Source organism: Trichechus manatus, unplaced genomic scaffold (genome assembly GCF_000243295.1).
Source record: "Trichechus manatus latirostris isolate Lorelei unplaced genomic scaffold, TriManLat1.0 scaffold00040, whole genome shotgun sequence".
Classification (NCBI taxonomy): Eukaryota; Metazoa; Chordata; class Mammalia; order Sirenia; family Trichechidae; genus Trichechus; species Trichechus manatus.
In genome coordinates this window covers 15,403,981-15,427,309 of record NW_004443976.1, presented here as the reverse complement: position 1 = coordinate 15,427,309, position 23,329 = coordinate 15,403,981, and the positions used below count along the sequence as shown (strand labels likewise).

The 23,329-nt window shown below is 41.5% G+C and overlaps 1 protein-coding gene across 2 annotated transcripts in view; it reads right to left on the bottom strand.

The window, feature by feature from the left end:
* UBE2G1 (ubiquitin conjugating enzyme E2 G1) overlaps positions 1–11,991 on the bottom strand; it is a 130,268-nt gene extending 118,277 nt beyond the window's left edge. The window contains exon 1 of one of the 2 annotated variants that reach the window (XM_023731135.1): positions 11,624–11,991. In XM_023731135.1, coding sequence (XP_023586903.1) covers positions 11,624–11,669 — 46 coding nt within the window. In that variant the 5' untranslated portion in view covers positions 11,670–11,991. The remainder of the gene's footprint in view (positions 1–11,623) is intronic. The other variant, XM_004376122.2, reaches the window with a different exon arrangement.
* Positions 11,992–23,329: the final 11,338 nt, after the last annotated feature.

Genomic DNA, 23,329 nt, shown 5'->3' with positions numbered 1-23,329 from the left:
AGAACATGACCCTACAGGCATCCTAGTACCTAACCAGGAAAGGGATAACTGGATCAACACGAATTTTTATGGGTTTAGTTTTGGGTTTTTATCTAAAGAATATTATACAATGTATTTTATAATATATTTATATATTTATATTTTGTACAGACTGTAAGTTCCGGGAATACAAATAGAATATCTTATTCATTTGGTATCCCGATAGCACACAAAACAGGCATCAAATTTTCTGGCTGTGCTTTGGATGTGAGCCCCCTGAAAGTATACCCAAAATTGTGTGTGTGTACTTTTCTCAGAAGGAGCCTACCAAAAAAACCAAAGCCGGTGCCATCAAGTAGATTCCAAAGGAGCCTAAGAACCCCTAAAACGTTAAAGAAGCCACTCTGGTAAAAGGTTCAGGTGTCATCAGCACGCAGATCCCGTTTTTGCTAGCAGCTCCATCAACGTTCAGCAGCCTCACCTTGGGGAAATTAATGATTCCGCTAAACCTCAGTTTCTTTACCTCAAAAGGTGGTAATATTTACCTCAGAGGTTTGCTGTGAGAACTGAATGTAACCACGTATGGAAAGTACTAGGTTCATAGAGCATATGTAACAGGCATTCAGTGATTTAAGTTTCCTTTCTGCTGCCCTCTTTCCTTTAAAGAAGTTTACACATCTATGAAGTAAGCAGGCTTACATCCTTAAGTTTTGTTTTTTTTTTTAAATTGTAAACAGCTGCCATCCCTCACAGCTTGCGTTCACACTATTTTCTTGGGAATTTATTTACAATTTATATCTTCAACAAGGTTAGCTGTCTCTCAGAAACACCTATTTGTTTTAAATCTGTCAACTTCAGATTTCTGCCATGCAAAGTGATTCTAACTAGTTTCCTCTGAAACTAACAAATGAAAAGTTTTTTTAGTGCTCTTAAGACAACTAACATCTTGATTCAGCTGTGCCTAAATACAGTCCTCCTCTTCCTATGAAGCTTTCCTTGATCTTCTTGTACTCCCCCATAATTAATCACTCCTTCTCCAATACTACTTTCTGTTCCCTGAACATGTGTAAATGCACTAATACTATATTATAACTTTGCATAAATGTCCATCAACACCTACTAAATGTAGCACCTAAAGGTAGGGATACTAGATCAATTATGTTTGCACCCACCCAGCATTTCTCAATGCAACTTTATATAGGGGCTCAATAAATGAACTTTTATACTGATCTTTTCTTCTGCTTTCCAAATGACAACACAAGAAGTTTAAATGAGAACCGTTATTTTAAATTCAGATAGAATTTCTAACTCAAACTATAGAGTTCTCTATTTCAACTTCCTGGTCCTTGAGAATGTCCATATAGCAAGTATGTTGCTAGGTTTTAACAACTAATAGTAAGTTTAAAATAGGAGTTCTCTACTTGATAGGAATGCTTTGGTTGCAGGTGACTTTCTTTTAACTTTTTATTTTGAAATATAGATTCACAGGATAACGCAAAACGGAGCGCCAAGAGGTATCCTATACCCTTTATGCAGTTTTCCCCAATGTAATTGTACATTAACTGTAGTACAATATGAAACCCAAGAAAATGATACTGGTAACAATCCACAGAGATTGTGGATTTCATCATTCGTGTGTGTATACACAGCTCTATGCAATTTTAACTATTTGTAAATTTGTGTAACCACAATCAAAATACAAAATTATTCTATCACCACAAACAGCTCTCACGCTACCACCTTACAGCCACACAGCCCTCCTGTCCTACCTAATCCCTGGAAACCACCAATCTATTACCTATCTCCATTTTGTCATTTCAAGAATGTTTTATAAAGGGACTCACAGAGTACATAACCTTTAGAGATTTGCTTTTTTTCACTTAGCACAATTCCCTTGAGATCATTCAAGTTGCTTTGTGTATCCATAGTTTGTTTCTTTTGTTGCTGAGTAGTATTATTCGATACGGATTAACCATAAACCTGCTGAAGGACATCTGGGTCGTTTCCAGTCTTGGGCTATTACTAATAAAGCTATTACGAATGTCTGCATGCAGGTTTTGTAAGCTGAACAAATAATCGGAGCTGAACTATATGAAAAAGAATGTGGCATCAGAACTGAGGAAGACTCATTAACAACCTACAATATGCAGATGACACAACCTTGCTTGCAGAAAATAAGGACAACTAGAAGCATTCACTTACTGATGAAGGTCAAAGACTACAGCCTTCCATATGGATTACACCTGAACATGAAGAAAATGAAAATCCTCGTAACTGGACCTATAAACAACATCATGATAAATGGAGAAAAACTGAAGTTGTCAACGATGTCATGCTACTTGGATCAACACTCAACGTCTGTTGAAGCAGCAATCAAGAAATCAAACAATGTATAGCACTGGGAAAATGTGCCACAAAAAAACCACTTTAAAAGGTTTTAAAAAGCAAAAGACATTGCTTTGGTAACTGAGGTGTGCCTCACCCAAGACACGGTGTTTTCAACTACCTCGTATGCATGTGAAAGCTGGATAATGAAAAAGGAAGACTTCAGAATTGTGTTGGGAAGAATATTGAACATACCAAATGTCAGAAAAGCAAACAAATCCAATCAGAATGCTCCTTAGAAGCAAAGATGGCAAAACTAGCTTATTTTGGCACGTTATCAAGGAAGACGAATCACTAGAAAAGGGCATCATGTTTAGTAAAGCAGAGGGTCAGGGCAACGAGAGAAACCCTCGATGAGATGGGCTGACACAACAGCCACAACAGTCGACTTAAACATACCAAGGATCATGAAGATGGGGCAGGACCAGCAATGTTTCATTCTGTTATGCATAAGGTCACCATGAGTTGGAGCTGGCTCGACAATAACTTGGGATTGCCATGAGTCAGGGGCCAACTCTACGGCAGCTAACGCCTAACAATGCTGAACATTTTTTCATTTGCTTACCTGCCATCTTGCATACCCTCTTCAGTGAAACATCTATTCCTGTCTTTTGCCCATTTTCTAATTGGACTCTGTGTTTTTCTTTTTTACTATTGAGAGTTCTTGATATATTCTAGGTACAATCTTTTGCCAAATATATGGTTTGCAAATATTTTCTTCCAGTTTATAGCTTGTCTTTTCACCCTCTTAACAGGCTCTTTAATAAAACAGAAGTTTTTTACTTTGATTAAGTCCAGTTTATCAATATGTCCATTTACAGATCATGCTTTTGGTGTCACGTCTAAGAACTCTTTGCCTGGCACTACTTTGTCTTGAAATAGAAACCCTAAAAAGTACACCTTTGGGGAACCCAGGGTAGAAAGGGAAAGGGGGAGAGTGCTGACACAATGCAGGGACTAAAACCAATGTCACAGAACAATCTGTGTGTAAGTTTTTGAATGAAAACTAATTTGTACAGTAAACTTTCACCTAAAGCACAATAAAATTAAAAATTAAAAAAGTACACTTTACATAAGAATAAGAAAATGACAATGAAATTAAAGTAAGCACTTCCAAGCAAACCAAAAGAGCGTGTCTACTCACATTACGGACATTTAAAACAAATTCCTATTTGATAAATTGTTCTTTAAAAGCAACGCTCGTTTTATAAGATTAAAGCAAAAATTGCTGCCTAGTAAAAGTTTAAACAGGTTCTTTGTTGTTTATGAGAAGCCCTGGTGGCGCAGTGCTCGGCAGCTAACCAAAAGGTCAGCGGTTTGAACCCACCAGCCACCGTGCAGGAGAAAGATGTGGTAGTCTGCTTCTGTAAAAGATTAACAGCCTTGCCAACCACTCTGACAGGGATCACAATATAGGGTCCTGGGCAGAGCGGAAGAAAATACAGAACAAAATTCAAATTCACAAAAAAAAGACCAGAATTACTGGTCTGACAGACACTGGAGGAACCCCCACTATGGCCCCCCGACACTCTGCTAACACAGAATTGAAGCCACTCCTGAAAGTCCACCTTTCAGTCAAAGATTAGACAGGCCTATAAAACAAACAATAACACACATGAGGAACGTGCTTCTTAGTCCAATCAAAACGGCAACACCTACCCAAAAGCAAAGATGAGAAGACAGTAAGGGACAGGAAAACTGGACGAATGGACACGGAGAACCCAGGGTGGAAAGGGAAAGGGGGAGAGTGCTGCCACATTGCAGGGACTGCAACCAATGTCACAAACAATCTGTGTATAAATTTTTGAATGAAAAACTAATCTGTGCTGTAAACTTTCACTTAAAACACAATTTTAAAAAATGCTAAAAATAAAAAATAATTTGAAGTTGTCATACATAAGAGATTAGACAAGTCTTGTTTCTAAGGAAAAACATGAGTCGTTACCTTTAAAATGTATTCATGAAATGCACATCATAATAAATTTTAGATATGGCTATACTATAGACAGGAGCCCTGGTGGCACAGTGGTTAAGAGCTACAGCTGCTAAGCAAAAGGTCGGCAGTTTGAATCCCCCAGCCATTCCTTGGAAACCCTATGGGGCGGTGCTACTCTGTCCCATAAGGTCACTATGAGTCAGAAGTGACTCCTAAGGAACAAGTTTGGTTTTATACTATAGATAATTTGATAATAAAAAATTTTTCCTTGGAGGGAAAAAAAAAAGATTCCTAGCCTTGGAAACTCTATGGGGCAGGTTCTACTCTGCCCTATAGGGTCGTTATGAGTTGGAATCTAGTTGATGGTAGTGGGTTTGTTGTTTATACTTCAACACATCCTTAACTAACGGATGAGCCTCTGGGTGGTGCAAACAGTTAATGAGAGTTCGGTTGCTAATCAGAAGGTTGGAGGGTCCAGTACACCCAGAGGCACCTCGAAAGAAAGGCCTGGTGATCTACTTCCCAAAAAATGAGCCACTGAAAATCCTATAGAGCACTGTTTCAGTCTGACACACATGGTGTCACCATGAGTCGGAATCAACTTAACTACCAGTGTTTTGGGGTTTTGGGGGTTTTCTGTTTGTTTCTTTTTAACTAGTAGATAAAAAAGGCTCAGAAAGGCAGAAAAAGCATAGAAAGAACAGTAGCCAGTTTTTCTTTTTAAGTTATTTGAAAGTGATATAAAACATAAAAAGTAAAATATTTCCACTTACAAAAATTAACTTCACAAATTTTCTAGAACAAACTTCCTAAAAAGAGGTATACATTTCTACAGCAACAAATTATTTTTTTTATTTTTTCAACAGTTTCTCTGATGGCTAGAATCTATCAATGGAATAGCCTAATAAAAATTTCTGATTTACTCAAATAAGCCTATCTTGCACCAGGGGAAAAGTTTAAAATGCTATATTTTAACATTTAAAGACCTTATTTCTTGAAAATACACTTAATTCCTTACTCTCTCATTTATCTGTTCATACCAATAGTTTATGTTCATTACCAAAATTTGGAAAATGTTTATTTGTACTTCTCTGTCCGTGAAATGCCATCAATTGATATAATTATACTATGTTTATCTTGCCAGATTGTTTTCATAAGCACATACTAAGGTTTCTTGTCTGAAAAGTTATTTTAAATTTTATTTCCTAAGAATCAGTGAAAGACAGATCCTTGGAGGTCATCTAGTGATCCAAGTTCTAACAAAAATGTATCTCAATAATTAAGAAATGCCAAATTCTTCATCCTAAAATTGAATCAGGCCCTGGTGGCACAGTCATTAAGTGCTCGACTGCTAACCAAAAGGTTGGCCGTTTGAACCAACCAGCTGCTCCACAGGAGAAAAGATGTAGCAGTCTGCTTCCATAAAGATTTACAGCCTTGGAAACCCTATGGGGCAGTTCTACTCTATCCTACAGGATCACTGAGTCGAAATCTACTCAATGGCAACAGGTTTGATTTTTGTTTTTGTTTTTTTTTGTTAAACTGAACCAAGCCCATTAAAACAAAAGAATGTTTTATATTTTGCATGCTTGTTGCAAGGACATGTCTACACTACAGTTTAATATAAATTAGCATACCCCCCACCAAAAAAAAAATTTTTGCACTGAAGTACCCAAGACCAAATAACCCTAGGATTGAAACTCATCTAGACAGTGCCATCAAACATGCTTCACCTGAGAAAAGGAAGTCAAAAGGCAAGAACAATACAGTGGAAGTCACTGGATAACTGAGAGTTGACGGTTCGAACCCACCTGCAGCACTGCGGGAGAAAGATGTGGTAGTCTGCTTCCGTAAAAATTTACAGCCTTGGAAATCCTCTGGGGCAGTTACAGTCTGTCCTATAGGGTTGCTATGAGTCAGAATCGACTCGACGGTAGTGGGTTTTATTCACTGGGTTATCCGATTTTTCCACATTAGATCTCACTCTATTAATAATCAAGGCATCTAATTTCACAACTATATACACAGAAGCAACACAAATCATGTTTACTAACTTAACTATATAGTGAAACTATCTACTTTGGTACTACTTTACAAAAAGCAAACTAGATCATACTAATATACCAATAAACAAATATCTACAACTAGCGGAGTTTACTTCAACATTTTACTATATTCAGAAATGTGTACACATATATATATTCAGGAAGTGAGGTCATCCATCACAAAAGACTAATGCAGAAAGTATGTTTCATTCTTAAGTATTTTATTTACGGAAAATTAAGCTGTTTATTTTTAAAAACTTCATTATCAAAAAGGTTCACTGAATTAGAGAAATTATAACTTTAAAATATTTTACTCCTTAATGTTAAGAAAATTTCACTTATTCACTGAAAAGTTAACTTAAGACTACTTTAGATTCTATAAAAACACATCGGATGAAATAATTCCTCAAAGCTCTCTCAACTACCCAAAACCCATAGCCATCAAGTCAATTTTGAGTCACAGTGACCCTACAGGACAGAGCAGAACTGCCCCATGAGGTTTCCAAGGCGGTAATCTTTACGGAAGCTGACTGCCACATCTTTCTTCCGAGGAGCAGCTGGCAGGTTCGAACCCGCCAACCTTTCAGTTAATAGCTCAGCACTAAAGCACTGCGCCACCAGGGTTCCTTCCTTCAACTACAGAAATTGTAAATCATCTGATGCCCCCCACCAAAATGTTTGTTTCATTTATGCTTTTTTTCTGACAGACCATTCAGACCATGCAGCAGCTGCACTGTTTCCACAACAGTAAGACTGCTGTATATAAAAATTCCCAAACTTTGTTAAACAATGAGCAGTTTGATATAAAGTAAATTTACTTTTAGACCTTTCTTCCATTTCTAAATATGAAGGTTAATAACCCTTAGTAAAATGCTTATCATTCAGAATCTTCCACTACTAGGATGTTCCTGGTCAATAATAAATCATTCTATTTCCACTGGGTTTAAGATTGTTAATTATACGTCAGAGTGCCAATATATTATAAAATGGCCCATAAACCCATTGCCATCGAGTCGATTCTCACAGCAACCCCACAGGACACAGTAGAATTGCCCCATAGGGTTTCCAAAGAACAGCTGGTGGGTTCCAAATGCTGACCTTTTGGGAAGCAGCCAAGCTCTCAACCACTGCACCACCAGGGCACCAGAATGGCCAATAAGAAGTATTAAATCTTTCTAACTCCTCCTTTGAGTAGTATTCTTCGAATATCCTATTAACAGCAAGACTGCTAATGAAACACAGCACATCACAAAAACTAGGAACTGAGTTGACCTGCAGGTCGTCCTTCAGGAAAAAAAGAAAACAAAGGTTAGGGCACCTTAGAGTGTGGCTCAGAACCACAAGTTTCACCCACAGTGCTGCTGTAAAAATTGGATTCCTGGACCCCATCAAGACATGCAAATGGGGTTGAGGCCAGGAATATGCATTTTAAAGACTCTCCAGGTGATTCTATTGTACATTAAGTCTGAGAACCACAGATACCTAACTCATTACAACAACCTGCTTACAGGGATAGCCAGGGAGCTACAGATTTTGGAATTTTCCAAATTACTTTAAAATATACAGTCATGATTTCTACAGTAAAAGATGTTCAATTATTTTATTCTTCTTGCATAAAGGGATTCTTTTACCTCTAGAATGACAGATGCCTACGAAAGCATAACTAATGAAAACTATGTTCTGAATTTTTAAAATAATAAAAAACACAAATAATCTTAAAAAAAAAAAAAAACAACTTCCTCTTAGTCCATACAAATGCTTACTTGTTACATAGTACAATTTAGTAAGGTTAGGAGAGAGAAAAAGTCTAATTAAATTGGGTTTTTTGTTTTTTGTTTTGTTTTGTTTTTTCTCAGAGTTACTGCCAACACCAAAAAGCTTAGCACTACCTTTAGTTTATGGTATTAAATTCAAAGGCATTTTCCTGGATTCCGCAGAATGATGGCCTTACACGGACAATGGCTAAAACACACTTTGTATAATTACCTTAAGAATCTCACTTAGAACAACATAGTCTGTGAAACCAGAAGGTCCTGAATTTGAATTCAGCAGTTAACAAGTACTATCTGTGTGATGGGCAAATCACTTAACTTCTCTAAGCCTCTATTTCCTTATTGGGAGGATTAAATGAGATAATACACGTAAAATGCTTGGTGCAGTGTATGCTACATGTTATCCCCAGTAAACATTAACCCGTATTAACATACACACCAAAATCTATCTGAAAAGACACAAAAAAAACTGTCAATAATGGTTGCTTCCATGAAAACAACCTGGGGTCAGGGATGGAAAGACATTTACAAATCACTATACCTTTCTGTACTCTGCATTTTTTACCACCTTTTAAAACTGTTTCTTGTGCTATGGGATTTCTTAGTACTTAGCATAACACACTGCAAAAGTTAAATTACCACTACTGAATTCGCAAAGGATTAAGTCATACTCTAATAATATCCACAAAGAATACACAACCTATCTGATTTCATGAATCTGTTAGTTGTTCTTACTTGCTTCACAATAGCCATAATGGTCTTCACTAAGACACCTTACTTACTAACCCAGGGTTTTCAACCAGGAACACTTTCATCCCTCAGGGGACATTTGGCAAATGGAGACATTTCTGGCTGTCACAAACGGGGGTGAGGAGTGGGAGGTAATACTACTGGCATCCAGTGGGTAGAGACCAGGAATGCTGCTAAGCATCCTATAACGAACAGTCCAGCCCCCCACAAAAAGAAATCTGGCCCAAAATGTCAGTAGTGCCAACGTGGAGAAACCCTGGAAACTAAAGAACCATTTTACACAACTCTGAAAGTATCCAGGTTCTTTATTACAGTTACAAAAACAAAACACACACACACTGAATTCTCCACACAAGTAATGAAGCAAGATCTAGGGCTGGAAGACCAGGGGCTCAATAAATGTAGCCATTGTTGGCCATTGTTGTAAGTTTGGAAATTCAAGCAGCTAGAATGGCTTACAGGTTTGCCTGTCTACTCGATTCATTTCAAGGTTTTTAAAGCATTTATTATTAAATGTTCCAAAATTTCTCTCTAAATGAATTAAAGAGATTAGAGTTTACCATTCTTTCCCGTTTTCAAATGATATTTAATGTACCACAACGCTCAAACAATATACTACTAAAATACAATATGGCCTCTATTTTATTTTGTAGTTATCAAATCTTCTCAATAAACTTACTATTTTACATTTCGCTTAATAAACTGCCTTGGCCTACTACTTTGTGCATTTTGAGCATGTTAAAGTCCTTCAAAATTTTAAGAAAATTTAAGAATAGTTCCATTGTTTCTGATCAAGAAGGCAAGTTAATCTAAGTAACTTTATAATGAGGCTTGAAAAATTACAAACTAAATTTTCTCCTTTAACTTTAAAGTATATTTTAGTGTGTTCTATCAGAAAGTTAACCATTAATACAGAGCTTTCGGAAGTGTTTTAACAATGTTTGAGATTAGTCTTGTCAATAAACAACTGAACCAAGCGACCATCAAAATCTAGAGATATTTCACACATAGGCAGGAGATAGTTTTTAAATATCGCTACTGCTAGCACTGCTACTGGTCGAACTTTAAATCACACTTCCTTAGTACTAACTTCTACACCTTTTAAAATGTATATATTCCCCTATTATGTAAGAGTTGAGTACTGTCTTAATACTTCTTAGTACTTTAATACTGCTTAATCACTATACAATAATAAAAACCTACAGATTAAAGAATTCTTAGGGAAACCAAAGAAAATCTTAATTCCTTCCTCCAAAACAAGCCAAAAATAAAAAATAAAAATACGGTGTGTTCGCAAATACAAGATGCAATAAATGTATTTTTCCTTCGTTGTCTTTCCAATATATTCTTCCGGATGGATATGCGTATCATTAGAACTTCTGCATCCAAGTCACTCCCCCGACCATCTAGAACTTCAATTCTTGTCCAAATCTGCTTGCTCATGGTCTAATAATAAACCTAATTATACAATCTGTAACAGCCCCTGACAACCTCTCCCTTATGAAGCCGAAGAAGTAATTTAACTAACACCTCAAACTCTTAGTAAATCTATTTCAAAAATATTTCTTCATTCCAGCCGTTGGCTTCTCCCGAGGGCGAGGAGCTGCTAGCTATAGAGTGGGGAGGGAGAAGATCAGCCTGGACTGAGAATGACACACACTGGGCGTTGGACAGCAGGGGTACATGCTGGTTCATTTCTCTTTAAATCTGGTAGCACGTGGGGCGGCATTGTGAAGCCACCAACCCACCTCCCCCCTTACACTCCGCACACGTACATCTCCAGTGCGCATGCTCCCCTCACACAGTCCTAGCAGAGTAGGAGCCAACCCCCTAAAAAGTCAACCTGGAAGCCGCAAACGGCCCGAGGCCGGGACAATGGGGGAGGGGGGACTCAGGCACTTCTGTGGAGGCCGACCCAGCCGCCGCCCGAGCCACAGCTGCGGGCCACAGCCGTGGAGACCCGCAGGCCTGCGCAGGAGCAGGAATTGCTCCGCGCACAAAGCCCCGAGCCGGCCAGCGATCGGCTCTCCCCTTTGCCCGCTCCCACTCTCCCCTAGGCGGGCAGGCGCAGCCGGAGCCCGTGCCAGGCGGAGGCAGGCGAGGCGGCGTCCCGCACCCCCGCCAGGTTCTCCGGCACCCGCGCGCCCGCGACCAGGCCGCGGAGGCTGGCGCTTTTGTTGTCGGCCACAACTCCGCGGACTCGGCGCTGCCCGGGGAGAAGTTTTGCGCGCCTCACCTACCCCGCCAGAGGCCAGTTCCTTTCGCCCACTCTCGCCCCCCGCTGCCCGCCCGCGGCTCAGACACCCCGCGCCTCGGAGCCGGGGATCCGCAGCCGTGCCGAGCTCAGACGCCCCTTCCAGCCCCTAGGGTCAGGGGGCCTCGGCCGCACCTGAGCTCGGGACTCGCCCCTACAGGGAAGGTCGGCCCCGTCTGGGGACCCACAGCCCCTCCCCCGCAACGTCCCACCGAACAGTGGGGGAGGGGGAAACCTCCTCTCCTTCCCCCAGAGCGCCAGGCCCCGTCCTAGGGCCGAGGCTAGGACGCGTCCCCGCCCCCAACACCCTCAAAGCCGGGGAAGAAGTGCTGAGCCCGGCCGGGACCGGCGACTCGGGCTTCCCACCCTCGCAGGCCTGGACCCGGCCTCGCTGGCGGCTCCCGCTCCGCCCTGGGCCAGTCCGGCCCCCGTTCCGGGAGGAGGTACCCGCCAGCGGCTGAAATCGCTGCCGGGCCCGGTGCCCCGCCACCCGCCCGCTCACCTGCCAGCTGTCTTCGCAGTAGCAGCGCCGACTGCAGTTCCGTCATCCTCCCCGCCAAGAGCCCGGGCTGGCGCCGGGGCTTTCGAAGGGCTGGGAGCAGGCTCTGGGGGCGGCTGGAACTGGGGGTACTGAGGAAACCGGGCCCCCGCGACGGGAGCGCCGAAGCCGAGGGAGGCCGAGCTGGGGCGGCGGTAGTGGCTCTTCGTTGCCGGTTCGAGTCTGCTCGGTTCAGCTCTTCTCACAGTGCCTCACGCCCGGAAGGGGAGGGTACCCGGGTCGCCGCGGCGCGCACTGGGACTTCGCTCGCCCGCTTCCCTCCTTCAACCCGCCAGTCGGCCCCACCGGTGCCTTCCCCCGCCACTGCCTCACTGCGCGAAGAAGCGCTCCGCGCAAGCGCGCTCGGCCAGCTTGCTTCAGAAGCAGCCCGCCCGCTAACCCGACCTCTCTGCCTCCCTGCCCCGCCCCCGGCGGCGGAACCCCGCCCCCTACGCGCATTCGACTCAGCCACCGCCATCTTGGGAAGGTCGACGCCCGGCTGACTGCCACGGCCTCTGTTTGTAGACGCCCCGCAGACGCCATGACAAAGAGGTCGCGGAGGGTCAAGACACCGCCTCCGGGTTGAAGCAGGTGGTATGAGTGTGAAGGGGCAGAAAGAAGTGGTGGATGCCTAGTTGCTGGCAAGCACCCAATAGCCAACTAACACTGCACACATGGTGTGCGAATTAGTCATTGTTAGAAAGCTGAACTCAGTACTAGTGTGCCCCATTTTAAGCAATCCCCAAAATAGTCTTAATACATGCTGATAATTCACTTTACAGAAAGAATACACAAAAAAGATTCTTAAAATAAGCCACATGTTCTGTATCTCATAGTACGAAACATTTAAACAATAATAATTTCCATGGGTGAAGTGAGTTGAGATTAGCAAATCTGATATATACAATTCAAAATAACGTTCAGGAAGTCTTACCTAGGATTTGCAAAAATCGCCCTCACTCAGTTCCATGTCCTGTCTTCTCCATTCCCACAACCTTGTGCGTTTACATAACTCAGAGTCTCTATAAAGAGATGGAGCAGAGAAAGAGCAATACCTAATGGCACTCAAATGTACCTGTTCCTTCAACAAATATTTATTAAACACTTTAACTACGTACTTGGACTGTAGAAAACACAGAAGTACAATTTGGCTCCTGCCCTCAAAGGGCTTGCTGTCTTTGTGAATTCCAGGTAACATAAACAGAGGAGGGGCGTTTTCAACAGTTTTTTTTTTTTTTTTAAATAAAAATTACCGAAAAGACTTAACCTCACCCTCACCCCGCTCCCCAGAACAAGAATTAAAAGGAACAAATAAACATGAAGAATGAATCCCAGCCCCTTTGGTATAACAACACCCAGTGCTAACACAGGTTTTGTGAAACCTAAAGTTTACCCAAAAGACCTCTGTAAAGTGTTAAAAAGCAAAGATGTCACTTTAAGGATTAAGATGCACCTGACCCAAGCCATGGTATTTTCAGTCACATCATATGCATGCAAAAGCTGGGCAATGAATAAGAAGATCAAAGAAGAACTGATGCCTTTGAATTATGGTGTTGGTGAAGAATATTGAATACACCATGGAGTGCCAGAAGAATGAACAAATCTGTCTTGGCAGAAGTACAGCCAGAATGCTCCTTAGAAGCCAGGATGGTGAGACTTCGTCTCATGTACTTTGAACATGTTATTAGGAGGGATCAGTCCCTGGAGAAAGACATCATGCTTGGTAGGATAGAGGGTCAGCAAAAGAGAGGAAGAACCTCAGTGAGATGTATTGACACAGTGGCTGCAACAATGGGCTCAAGCATAGCAAAGATTCTGAGGATGGCAAAGGACCGGGCAGTGTTGCATTCTTTTGTACATAGGGTTGCTATGAGTCAGAACCAACTTGACAGCACCTAACAACAACAACAAAGATTACCCAATGTGAGGAATCCTCTTTTCAAGGAAAAGAATAAAAAGTAAGTTTTGAAAGGAATATTTATTTAGAATGAGAAAAGAAATCACAACAAATAACAGCAGGCTTAGAAAATCAGTCCCTTTCTCTGAGATCTCTTTAGACAGGGTTATCAAAAATGCTTCCTGGTTGCAATATGGATTCCTTTTTCACCTAGAACAAATTCCAGCCCTCACAGGGACTTGGAGTTTCATTAGCTTTACCATAAATCCACTTCTGACAACACTCCTTCTTTCTGGACCAAAAATCTGCCTTTTAAAATACATTTTTAATTTCACTCAGGTAATACAAACACAGTTTATAATCAAGCAGTGCATTAGGTTTATAGTGAAAAACAAATATGTCTTGTCCTATTCCTTCCCCTTTTCTAAAGCCTGCTTGCCAGAGGCAATCCCTTTTAACTCCTTCAGCTATTTCTTCTGGTACTCACCTCCATTTTTTTCTAAATAATAGCTAATAATGCTTTTTCTTGACTTATTCATTTTAGACCTTTATTTATTCTTGCTACAATCAATTAGGATCTATCTCATGTTACCTTCCATCATTTTTTCTCCTAGTATTATTAAATCATATTTAGTTAGATCGATAAATAGTTTTTACACTATGGTATTGTGATTGTATAAATGTTGAATTGGTGTTATTGTTATTGTTAGTTGCCCTTGAGTTGGCCCCTGACTCATGATAACCCCAAATGTTGAATAAACCCACTGCTGTCGAGTCAATTCCAACCTCACAGTGACTCTATGGGACAGAGTAGAACTACCCCATAGGGTTTCCAGGCTGTAAATCTTTACAGAAGCAGACTGCCATATCTTTCTCCCATGGAGCAGCTGGTGGGTTCAAACTGCCGACCTTTCGGTTAGCAGCCTAGCACTTTAACCACTGTGCCACCAGGGCTCCTAAATGTCGACTAGGAGAGCTAAATACTACTGTATAGTGAATTATATGTATTATTCCTTATACAGACTTTGTTTTTGGCCTGAAGTTTCAATTTTTTTTTTTGTTGCAGTATGTTGGCCTCTCCCTTGGTGGTTTTATGTGTGTGTGGTGAGAAAAATATGTAACAAAAAAGTTTGCCATTTTAATCATTTTTAAGTGTACAATTCGTTCTTCCAGCACCTTGATTATAATCAATCTCCTTCCCCTCCCCACTTCATTAGAAATGCTATTGTACCAAGTTAATCTATCAAGCTCTCTTTTTCTTAAAAACCTACTTCCTGGAACCTTCTATATTAATACCCTCTAATCTGGGATGATTAATTTGAGACATGCCTGCTACTTGGAAGTCTTTCTAGGACTTCCCTTGGCTGCTTTCTTGCCTGGGCTGAGTCCGCTGCATCCTGGATCTCAAGTCTAACTCATTTTTGTTTACTCCCTTCTTTTGCTGGAGCATGTTATCAGATAACTTCTGATGAGTATGTGTGAGGCAAATTTTCTAATTCTGTATGTGTCTGAAAATGTGTTTATTTTAAATGGCCATTATTTAATGTCAGTTTAGCTGGGTATAGAATTTTATGTTTACATTCAAATAATGTTCCTTCAAAGAAAAGAAAACGTTGGTCCATTTTCTTCTAGCATCCAGTGTTGTTGTTGATTCTTGTTCCTTTGCAGGTAATCTTTTTTTTTTTTTTTTTTCCCTTTCTCTGAATATTCTTAGCATTTTATTATCTCTAGTTATCTTAATCACCTAGTACTACCATAACAAAATATACCACAAGTGGGTGGCTCTAAAGAACAGAAATTTATTTTCTTACAGATCTGGAAGCGAAAAGTCCAAATCAGGGTCTTGCTCATGTTGATTCCTTCTACAGGCCTCTCTCCTAGTTTCTGGTGACTGCTAGGAATCCTTGGCTTTCCTTTGCTTGTAGGCAATCACGTGACATCTGTCTTTCCCCTCTGTGTCTGTGTCTATTCTGCTCTTTTATAACTCAGAAATGATTAGGTTTAGGACCCACCTCTGCACTGGTATAACCTCATTAACATAACAAAAAAACCTGTTTCCAACCAGGATCACACCTATAGGTACAAGGGTTAGGACTTCAATACATATTTGGGGGTATACAGTTCAATCCATAACACTGGTATTTTAAAGTATCACGATAATGTGCCTAGATATGTGTACAGGGTTTTTTGTTTTTTTTTAAGTTATAGTGCTCACAGTGAGTATTATGGTGATAGAATAACTGTTTTAATTTAAATATACAGATAAACTCCGAATAATGAGATAGTCTCCATTTTCCTGGTGTATAAAATTTTATTTGAAAAAGTGATTGATTTTTGTGTTTTGATCCAGCAACCTCACTAAACTCTAGGTTATTCTAATAATGTATTTTTAGATTATTTTAAATTATTTTTCTATGTAAAAAATATTGTTTCAAGTAATGGTATTTGTATTTCTTCCTTTTGAGACATTGTTTCTCTTTCTTGCCTCAGTGTGCTGGCTAGGCTGTCTGGCAGAGTGGCCCAGAAGAGGTGGTAGTGGTCACCCTTGTCTTGTTCTGTTCTTAAAGGGACTGTTTTCTATGTTTCACTATTAAGTCTCATGTAGAACTTTTGGTCGACACCCTTCAACAGGTTAAGAAAGTCTCCTTCTATTCCTGGCTTATTATGACTTATTTTTTTATAATAATTCACAAATCTTTATCTCCGGCCCAGATCTTTCACCAGAGGTTCAGATCTGCACATCCAACAGTCTAACTCTGTTTTTATTCATTTAACAAATGTATATTAAGCACCTGCTATGAGCTAGAGGGAAACCCTAGTGGCATAGTGGTTAAGAGCTATGGCTGCTAACCAAAAGGTCAGCAGTTCGAATCCACCAGGCACTTCTTGGAAACCCTATGAAACAGTTCTACTCCATCTTGTGGGGTTGCTATGAGTTGGAATTGACTCAATGGCGATCGGTTTGGTTTTTCAGGTTTTTTTTTAATGAGCTAGAAGTGATTCTAGGACGTGACCTCCAGGAGTATACTGGAAAGACCAAGTCTCAGCCCTCACAGCACTGACATCCAGTGGGAGGGTACAGTCACTAAAAAAGTTAAAAAAGAATTTAAACAAGATACCATTGGGTTATGACAAGTGATATGATGGAGATAAAAAAGGTGAGTGAATGAGGAAAAAGAGCAACTCCTAGGCGGCCAGCTCTAGCTCCGTGGGTCAGCAAACCTAGTTCCACCAAATGCCTGGAGGCACCCTACTCCTCCAGCAAGTCTCCTGCCCCAAAGCAGTTAGCTTTCTCACTCCGTGGGCCAGGAAGCCCACCATACTGTCTCCTGCTGCCGGTCTCTGCTGCCAGTCTCTTCTGCCACTGTTTCTCTGCCACTGCTTTTCATTGTCTTCCGTGTTACTGTTCTCTGTCTCTGTCTTACTCGCTCTCGCTCTCTCTCTTGGTCTCTTGGTCCCAGGAGCTTCTCAACACAGGGATCCCAGGTCCAAAGGACACAGTTCGCTCTTGGCCCTTATTCCTCAGTGGTGGTGAGATCCCCTCTCTGCCCTGGAATTGGCTCTCTTTCAAGCCTACCAGGATGGCAAAACTGACCAATCCCCTTGGTGGGCCACAATTACCTTATTTGCACAGTCCCCCACTCAAGTGATTGAGTTACAGGACCGTGGTAAGAAAGGCCACACAAAAGCGATCCACCGCACCACATCAAGAAAGAGCTGAAGACCTTATTTGTGCTGAGATATGAATTATAAACAGGAGATGCCATTTGTAGATTCTAGAAAAGAGTATTCAAGGCAGAGGAAATGGCTACTGCTAAGGCTCTGAGGAATGAAAGAGTTCATCTTGTCCAAAGACTAGAAAGGAGATCAGCATGGGTAGACCAGCTCCACTGTTGCCTAATGAAAAAGGGGCTATGAGAGAAGATTGGAAAGGCAGGCGGGGGTTATCGCTCAATGCGGGGCCTTGTTGATCACAGCAAAGAGTATGGCACTTAGCTTAGTTGCAGTGGAAGCCTTGGGAAGGATACGATCTGATTTACATTTTTTAAAGCTCACTTTGGTGCTATCTGGAAAGGAAAAGATTGCTACCAGCCCAGTCAGAAGGCTATTGCAGAAGATGAAGTAAAAGATGGTAATGGCTTGAACCAGGATGGAAGCAGAGATGGGGAGAGGGGAATGGGAATGAATCTGAGATAAATTTTGGAAGTAACACAGAAAGGGCTCGCTGATGGATTGAATGTGGGACAACTGTCTGTATTTCAAAATGGGGAAGGGAACAGGTTTGGGGGGGGGATCAAGCTGATGTCAAATTAGCATCTGTATACATAAAGTTGCAGCTCAGAGAAGAGGCCAAAGCTATAGATGTAAATTTTCAGACATCAGCATTAGGTTTCCTAGGGAGAGAGTGTATAGAGATTTAAAAGAGTGAAAATGAGCCCTGAAGCACCCAGACATTTGGAGGTCTGATAGAGAAGGAAGAGGAAGCAATGAAGACTGAGAAAGAGTGGACAAAAAGGACAAAAATCAATGTGTGGCTTCTGAAAAGCCAAGATAGAAAAATGTTCCCAGGTAGAAGGAATGGTCAACTGCCACATGCTGCTGTCAGGTAAAGAGAGGAGAGGGCTGAGAAGTTTGCACTGAATTTGGAAACACAGAAGCTGTTGTTGACTTTGATGGAAGAATTTTGACGGAGCAGTGTGAACAGCTGGCAGACCAGAGCGCTCTGAAGGCTGAATGCAAAGTGAGGAAGTGTAGATCTCAATGTCAAGTGCTTATTTGAGGTTTGTGGTCATGAACTAATAGTAGAACCAGTAAGTCCAGTTGAGTAATTTTTTCTGGTAATGTTCAGCTCCTCAGGTGCAGGCACAGAGAAGGCTGATAGTTGGGTTCATTCAGGGCTGAGGGTTAGTCAAGTAAAATGGAGAGAGACATGGAGATAGAGAAGAAGGTGAAAGCAGCAAGGAGCCAATGACTAGTGAAAAAAAATGGTACAAATGGTAGGGTCTTGAAGAGCTTGAAGATTTGTGTAATGTGGACACTAAAGTAAGTGAGCTGAAAGGACAGGAAGTGGTGGTGGTTGGAGGTGACTTGAAACCCAGAACTGGGGTGTGGTGTGGTTATGGGTGATGAGGCTGTTTCATAAGACCATGGGAGAGGCTGGCTGGTGGGTAAAAGTTCATTGGGGGAGAGGAAGTCAAGGAGGTGACAGGCAGGGGTGCTGGATGGGGTCATGCACGTGGGTAGTTAAGTCCCCAAGGGAGAAGCGCTGGAGTAGGATGAGGAGGAAGGTTGTGAATCAGGAGCCAAAGTCATTGGCTGAATGGGTAAGCAGATAACAGTAACAAAGCGGAGTAGCAAGTGGCACAGCAGGATGGCATTAACTTAAGAGAGCTAGAATTTAGTGAAGGAAAAGGAGAAAAGATTGGGAATCAGCAAAGGAGAACAAGAATACAATACACTAAGCCTGCTAGCCCTGAGAACCATGGGGTGAGAGGAAAGATAGCCTTCCCTTGAGAGGGCTGAGGAAGCTGAGTCCTTAGAAGATAGCCAGGTTCAGGTAAGGCCAGGAGATGGAGAAGTATCCCATGGGCCCCTCAAACTGCCCAGATCTGAACTCCCTAGACCTGCTCTACACGCAGCAATGGTACCCAGTCACCCAGGTCAGAAACAGGAGAGTCAGCCTTTGCTCCCTCTTTCTCACCCCTTAATCTGATCACTCATCAAGACCTAAATGTTTCTTGACTTAGATCCCTCCTTTCTATTCCCAAGGACACTCCTTATTCCAAGCCTAGATGACTGTCACAAACCTCCTTCAGAGTTTCTTGGCCACTGGTCTTGATCCTTCCTTCCCTTATCTATTCTCTGCGGTCAAAACAAAACATCCAAAATGCAAATCTGCTGTTGTCCCATTCCTGTATAAAACTCATCGATGGCCCCTAAAGATCTTATAGAACAGGCATGGACAGACATATGCACACCTGTGTTCATTACCGCATTATTCACAATAGCAAGAAGATGGAAACAACTTAAGCGCCCAACAACAGATTAATGGATACATAAAATGTGGTACATGCATACCGTGGAATACTACACAACCACAGAGAATAATGATGAGTCCTCGAAACATTGTATAATGTGGATGAATCTGGAGGACATTATGGTGCGTGAAATAAGTCAATCACAAAAGGACAAATATTGTATGATCACACTTTTATAAGAAGACAAGAATAGATGTATATACAGAGACCAACACTAATTGGTGGTTACCAGGGATGAGGAGGGTAGGAGGAGGAGAAGCACTCTCGAGATAGTAGACACCTGTTATCTTTGGTGATGGGAAAGGTAGCATCGAATGTGAGTGAAGTGCACACAGCTTGGCCAAGGTAAATGATGTCACTAAGAAGTTCACAAGAGAAAAAGACATTTTTGGTAAAGCATATGACAAATATAATTTTGCAACAACAGCAAAAAATATGTGTGTGGTTACCCAAATATGTAGGTAGGCATATATATGTATGAGTATGAATTTGTGGGTACATATGTGTGCACAGATAGATGTATCTATAGGCATATGTACATACATATATATGTGTGCATGCATTTATATATATAATAAACCACATAGAGGACACAGTTATAGATTCTTCTTAGATATAACCAAACACCTTGTGGGGTTGGTTTTCTGGGTTTGAAGGCTTAGGACCATAGTCTCTCATGGGACATCTTGGTCAATTGCACATGATATAGTTCATAAAGTAAATGTTCTACATCCTGGTGTGGTGAGTAGTGTCTGGGGTCTTAAAAGCTTGCAAGCGGTCATCTAAGATACAGCTATTGGTCTCTACTCATCTGGAACAAGAGATAAAAAAGGAAACCAAAGATTCAGAGAAGAAAGTAGTCTATAGGACTAACAGTCTACACAAACTATGGCCTCATCTACCCTGTGACCAGAAGAACTAGATGGTGCCTGGCTACCACTACCAAGTGTTCTGATCAGGGCCACAATAGATGGATCCTGATAGAATGGGAGAAAAATGTGGAACAAACTCAAATTCTTGAAAAGTCTAGACTTACTGGACCAGTTGAGACTAGAGGACTCAGAAGAAAGGCCTGGTAATCTGTTTCTGAAAGGTCACAGCCTTGAAAACACTATGGAGCATTTCTACTCTGTAACACATGGGGTCTCTGTAAATCAGAATCAACTTGATGGCAACTGGTTTGGTTTGATTTTTACTATGTGGGTCTGTGGTAGAATTCTGGCTCCCCATGTGGAAGACCCAGGTTCAATTCCCGGCCAATGTACCTCATGCATAACTACCACCCATCTGTCAGTGGAAGTTTGTGTGCTGCTAAGATGCAGAACAGGTTTCAGCAGAGCTTCCAGACTAAGATGGATTAGGAAGAAAGGCCTGGAGATCTACTTCTGAAAATCAGCCAATGAAAACCCTATGGATCACAAAGGTACAATCCCTAAGCAACCATGGGAATAGTTCAAGACCAGGCAACATTTTGTTCTGTTGCATATGTGAGTTGGGGGCCGACTTGATGGAAGCTAACAACCTTCAATAAATTCCTCTTTTGCTTAAACATATTAGGTGAAATTCTGCCTTTTATAACTAAAGATCATTTTGTGATGTTAACCACAATCAAGAATGTAAGCTCCATGAGGGTAGGACATCATCTTTCTTGCTCCCCACATATCCCCAGGGCCTGGAACAATGCCTAAAAAAACTTGCTGCTGTCAAATCGATTCCAACTCATAGCAACCCCATAGGACAGAGTAGAACTGCCCCATAGGGTTTCCAAGGAGCAGCTGGTGGATTTGAACTGCCAACCTTTTAGTTAGCAGCCAAGCTCTTAACCACTGTGCCACCGGGGCTCCGAACAATGCCTAGTTCTCACTATTTGAATAGTGGTTGAATGAATAAATAAAGGAATGAAATGAATGAATGAATGAATGAGGAAAATGTTCTTCCCCAATAAATCTTCCATTATGAATTCTTGACCCAAGCTTCCTTGACAAACAGCCTGGTAGTTGCTATAACCCTTTATGGCTTTTTATACCAGAACCAACTCCAGGGCAGCAGACATGCTTTTAGGCATGGCCTTGGTGGCAATAGTTTCTGGTGTGCTGTGGTTGACATGGCAGGAAAACAGGATTTCTCCATAAAAGACAGCCTCTGTGACTAAAGCTGATGGTTCATAAGAGGCTTTGATTCTATGACCCTGAAGGGCATGAGGATGACTAAGATGACTGTACTGTGGAAATGGCAGGCCAGTCTGGGACCTTCCACGGTCCACAGCTCAGGGCACTGGCATTAGCTGCCATTCTTCAAACTCGCAGATAACTGTAGATACTGGAGTGAGCTAAAACGCTCACAGCTGTTTGAACTAAGATAACCACCTCAGACTCTTAGATTCTGCACAGTTGTGGAAGCCCAGGAAGTAGGTGCGCTCTTCCTGGGTGCTGTGCTTCCTCCTCCCTCTTGCAGAAGACGTACCTTCTGGTGCTTCCAGGTTTCTGGTGTTTTAGTGATTGCCCAGCTCTGTCCAGTGAAGCGTGGTGCTTATGCTGAAATTGCCTAATTGGTAGTGCTGGCTCTGAAACATTGACCCCTTCACTCCCTGCCTGTCAACACTGTTTTCTCACCTAATAAAAGGGGAACACAACCTCTTAGAATTACTATGAAGATTAAATGAGAAAATGCAGGTAAGGGCTCAGCATAGTGTTTGGTATGCCATGTTGTCATAGACAGTTGTCTTGGAGTTGGCTCCAATTCATGGCAACCCCATGTACAACAGAATGAAATATTGCTCAGTCCTGCACCATTTTATCAGACAATATTCTGTTTTGGTCCATAGGGTTTTCATTAGCTAATTTTCAAAGTAGAGCTCCAGGCCTTTCTTCCTAGTCTGTCTTAGTCTGGAAACTCTGCTGAAACCTGTCCACCATGGGTAACCCTGCTGGTATTTGAAATACCAGTGGTGGTGGCATAGCTTCCAGCATCACAGCAATACACAATCCACCACAATACGACAAACTGACAGGTGGGTATTGGTGATTCACCACAGATGCTCAGAAACCTCCTGTTTGCTTTGTCTTTCAAGGCCTAACACAAACATTATCTTCTACATTAAATTTCCCTGATACCTCTTTCCCATCAGGACACAAAACCAACCCTTCTCTGGAATCCCAAAGCCTTTTGCCCATTGTTTATAATGGCACACACACAGAGAAGCACATAACATACAAAGAAAAAAGGAAACCGTTTGATAGCTATGAAGAGGCTGTGAGTTGATTTCTTAATGGTTCAAATCCTGGGGGTTGTGGCTGCTGAACTTCACATTTCTAAACAGCAGGTCTTATTTTTTTTTTTTTAAATGTTTATATCAGAGGGATCAAAGGAGGCTTATATATGATGACCCTGTTATATTCTTGACATGGTTGAAAATTCACTTATTTACTCCTTCAGGCAATCATTTATTCATTCATTCACTGAGTTCTCACTCATTCATTCTGCAGGTGTGTGCAAATGAGAACAGGCAAGGGATGAAAGGCAATCTGGGAGCATTCAAGACCTAATTGGTACTCTAACACAGATGTAAATCTTGCCCTTAAGAGGCTCTCTCTTGCTCTCAAAGAAAATCAAAGGCATTTAACCCCAAGCTTTAAGGATTCTGACTTAGAATATGTACTTTAGTTCAGCACAACTCATCTGGAATGGTGTTCCCCACAGCACAGCTTTTAACTCTGGAAGGTGCATGTTGAACGG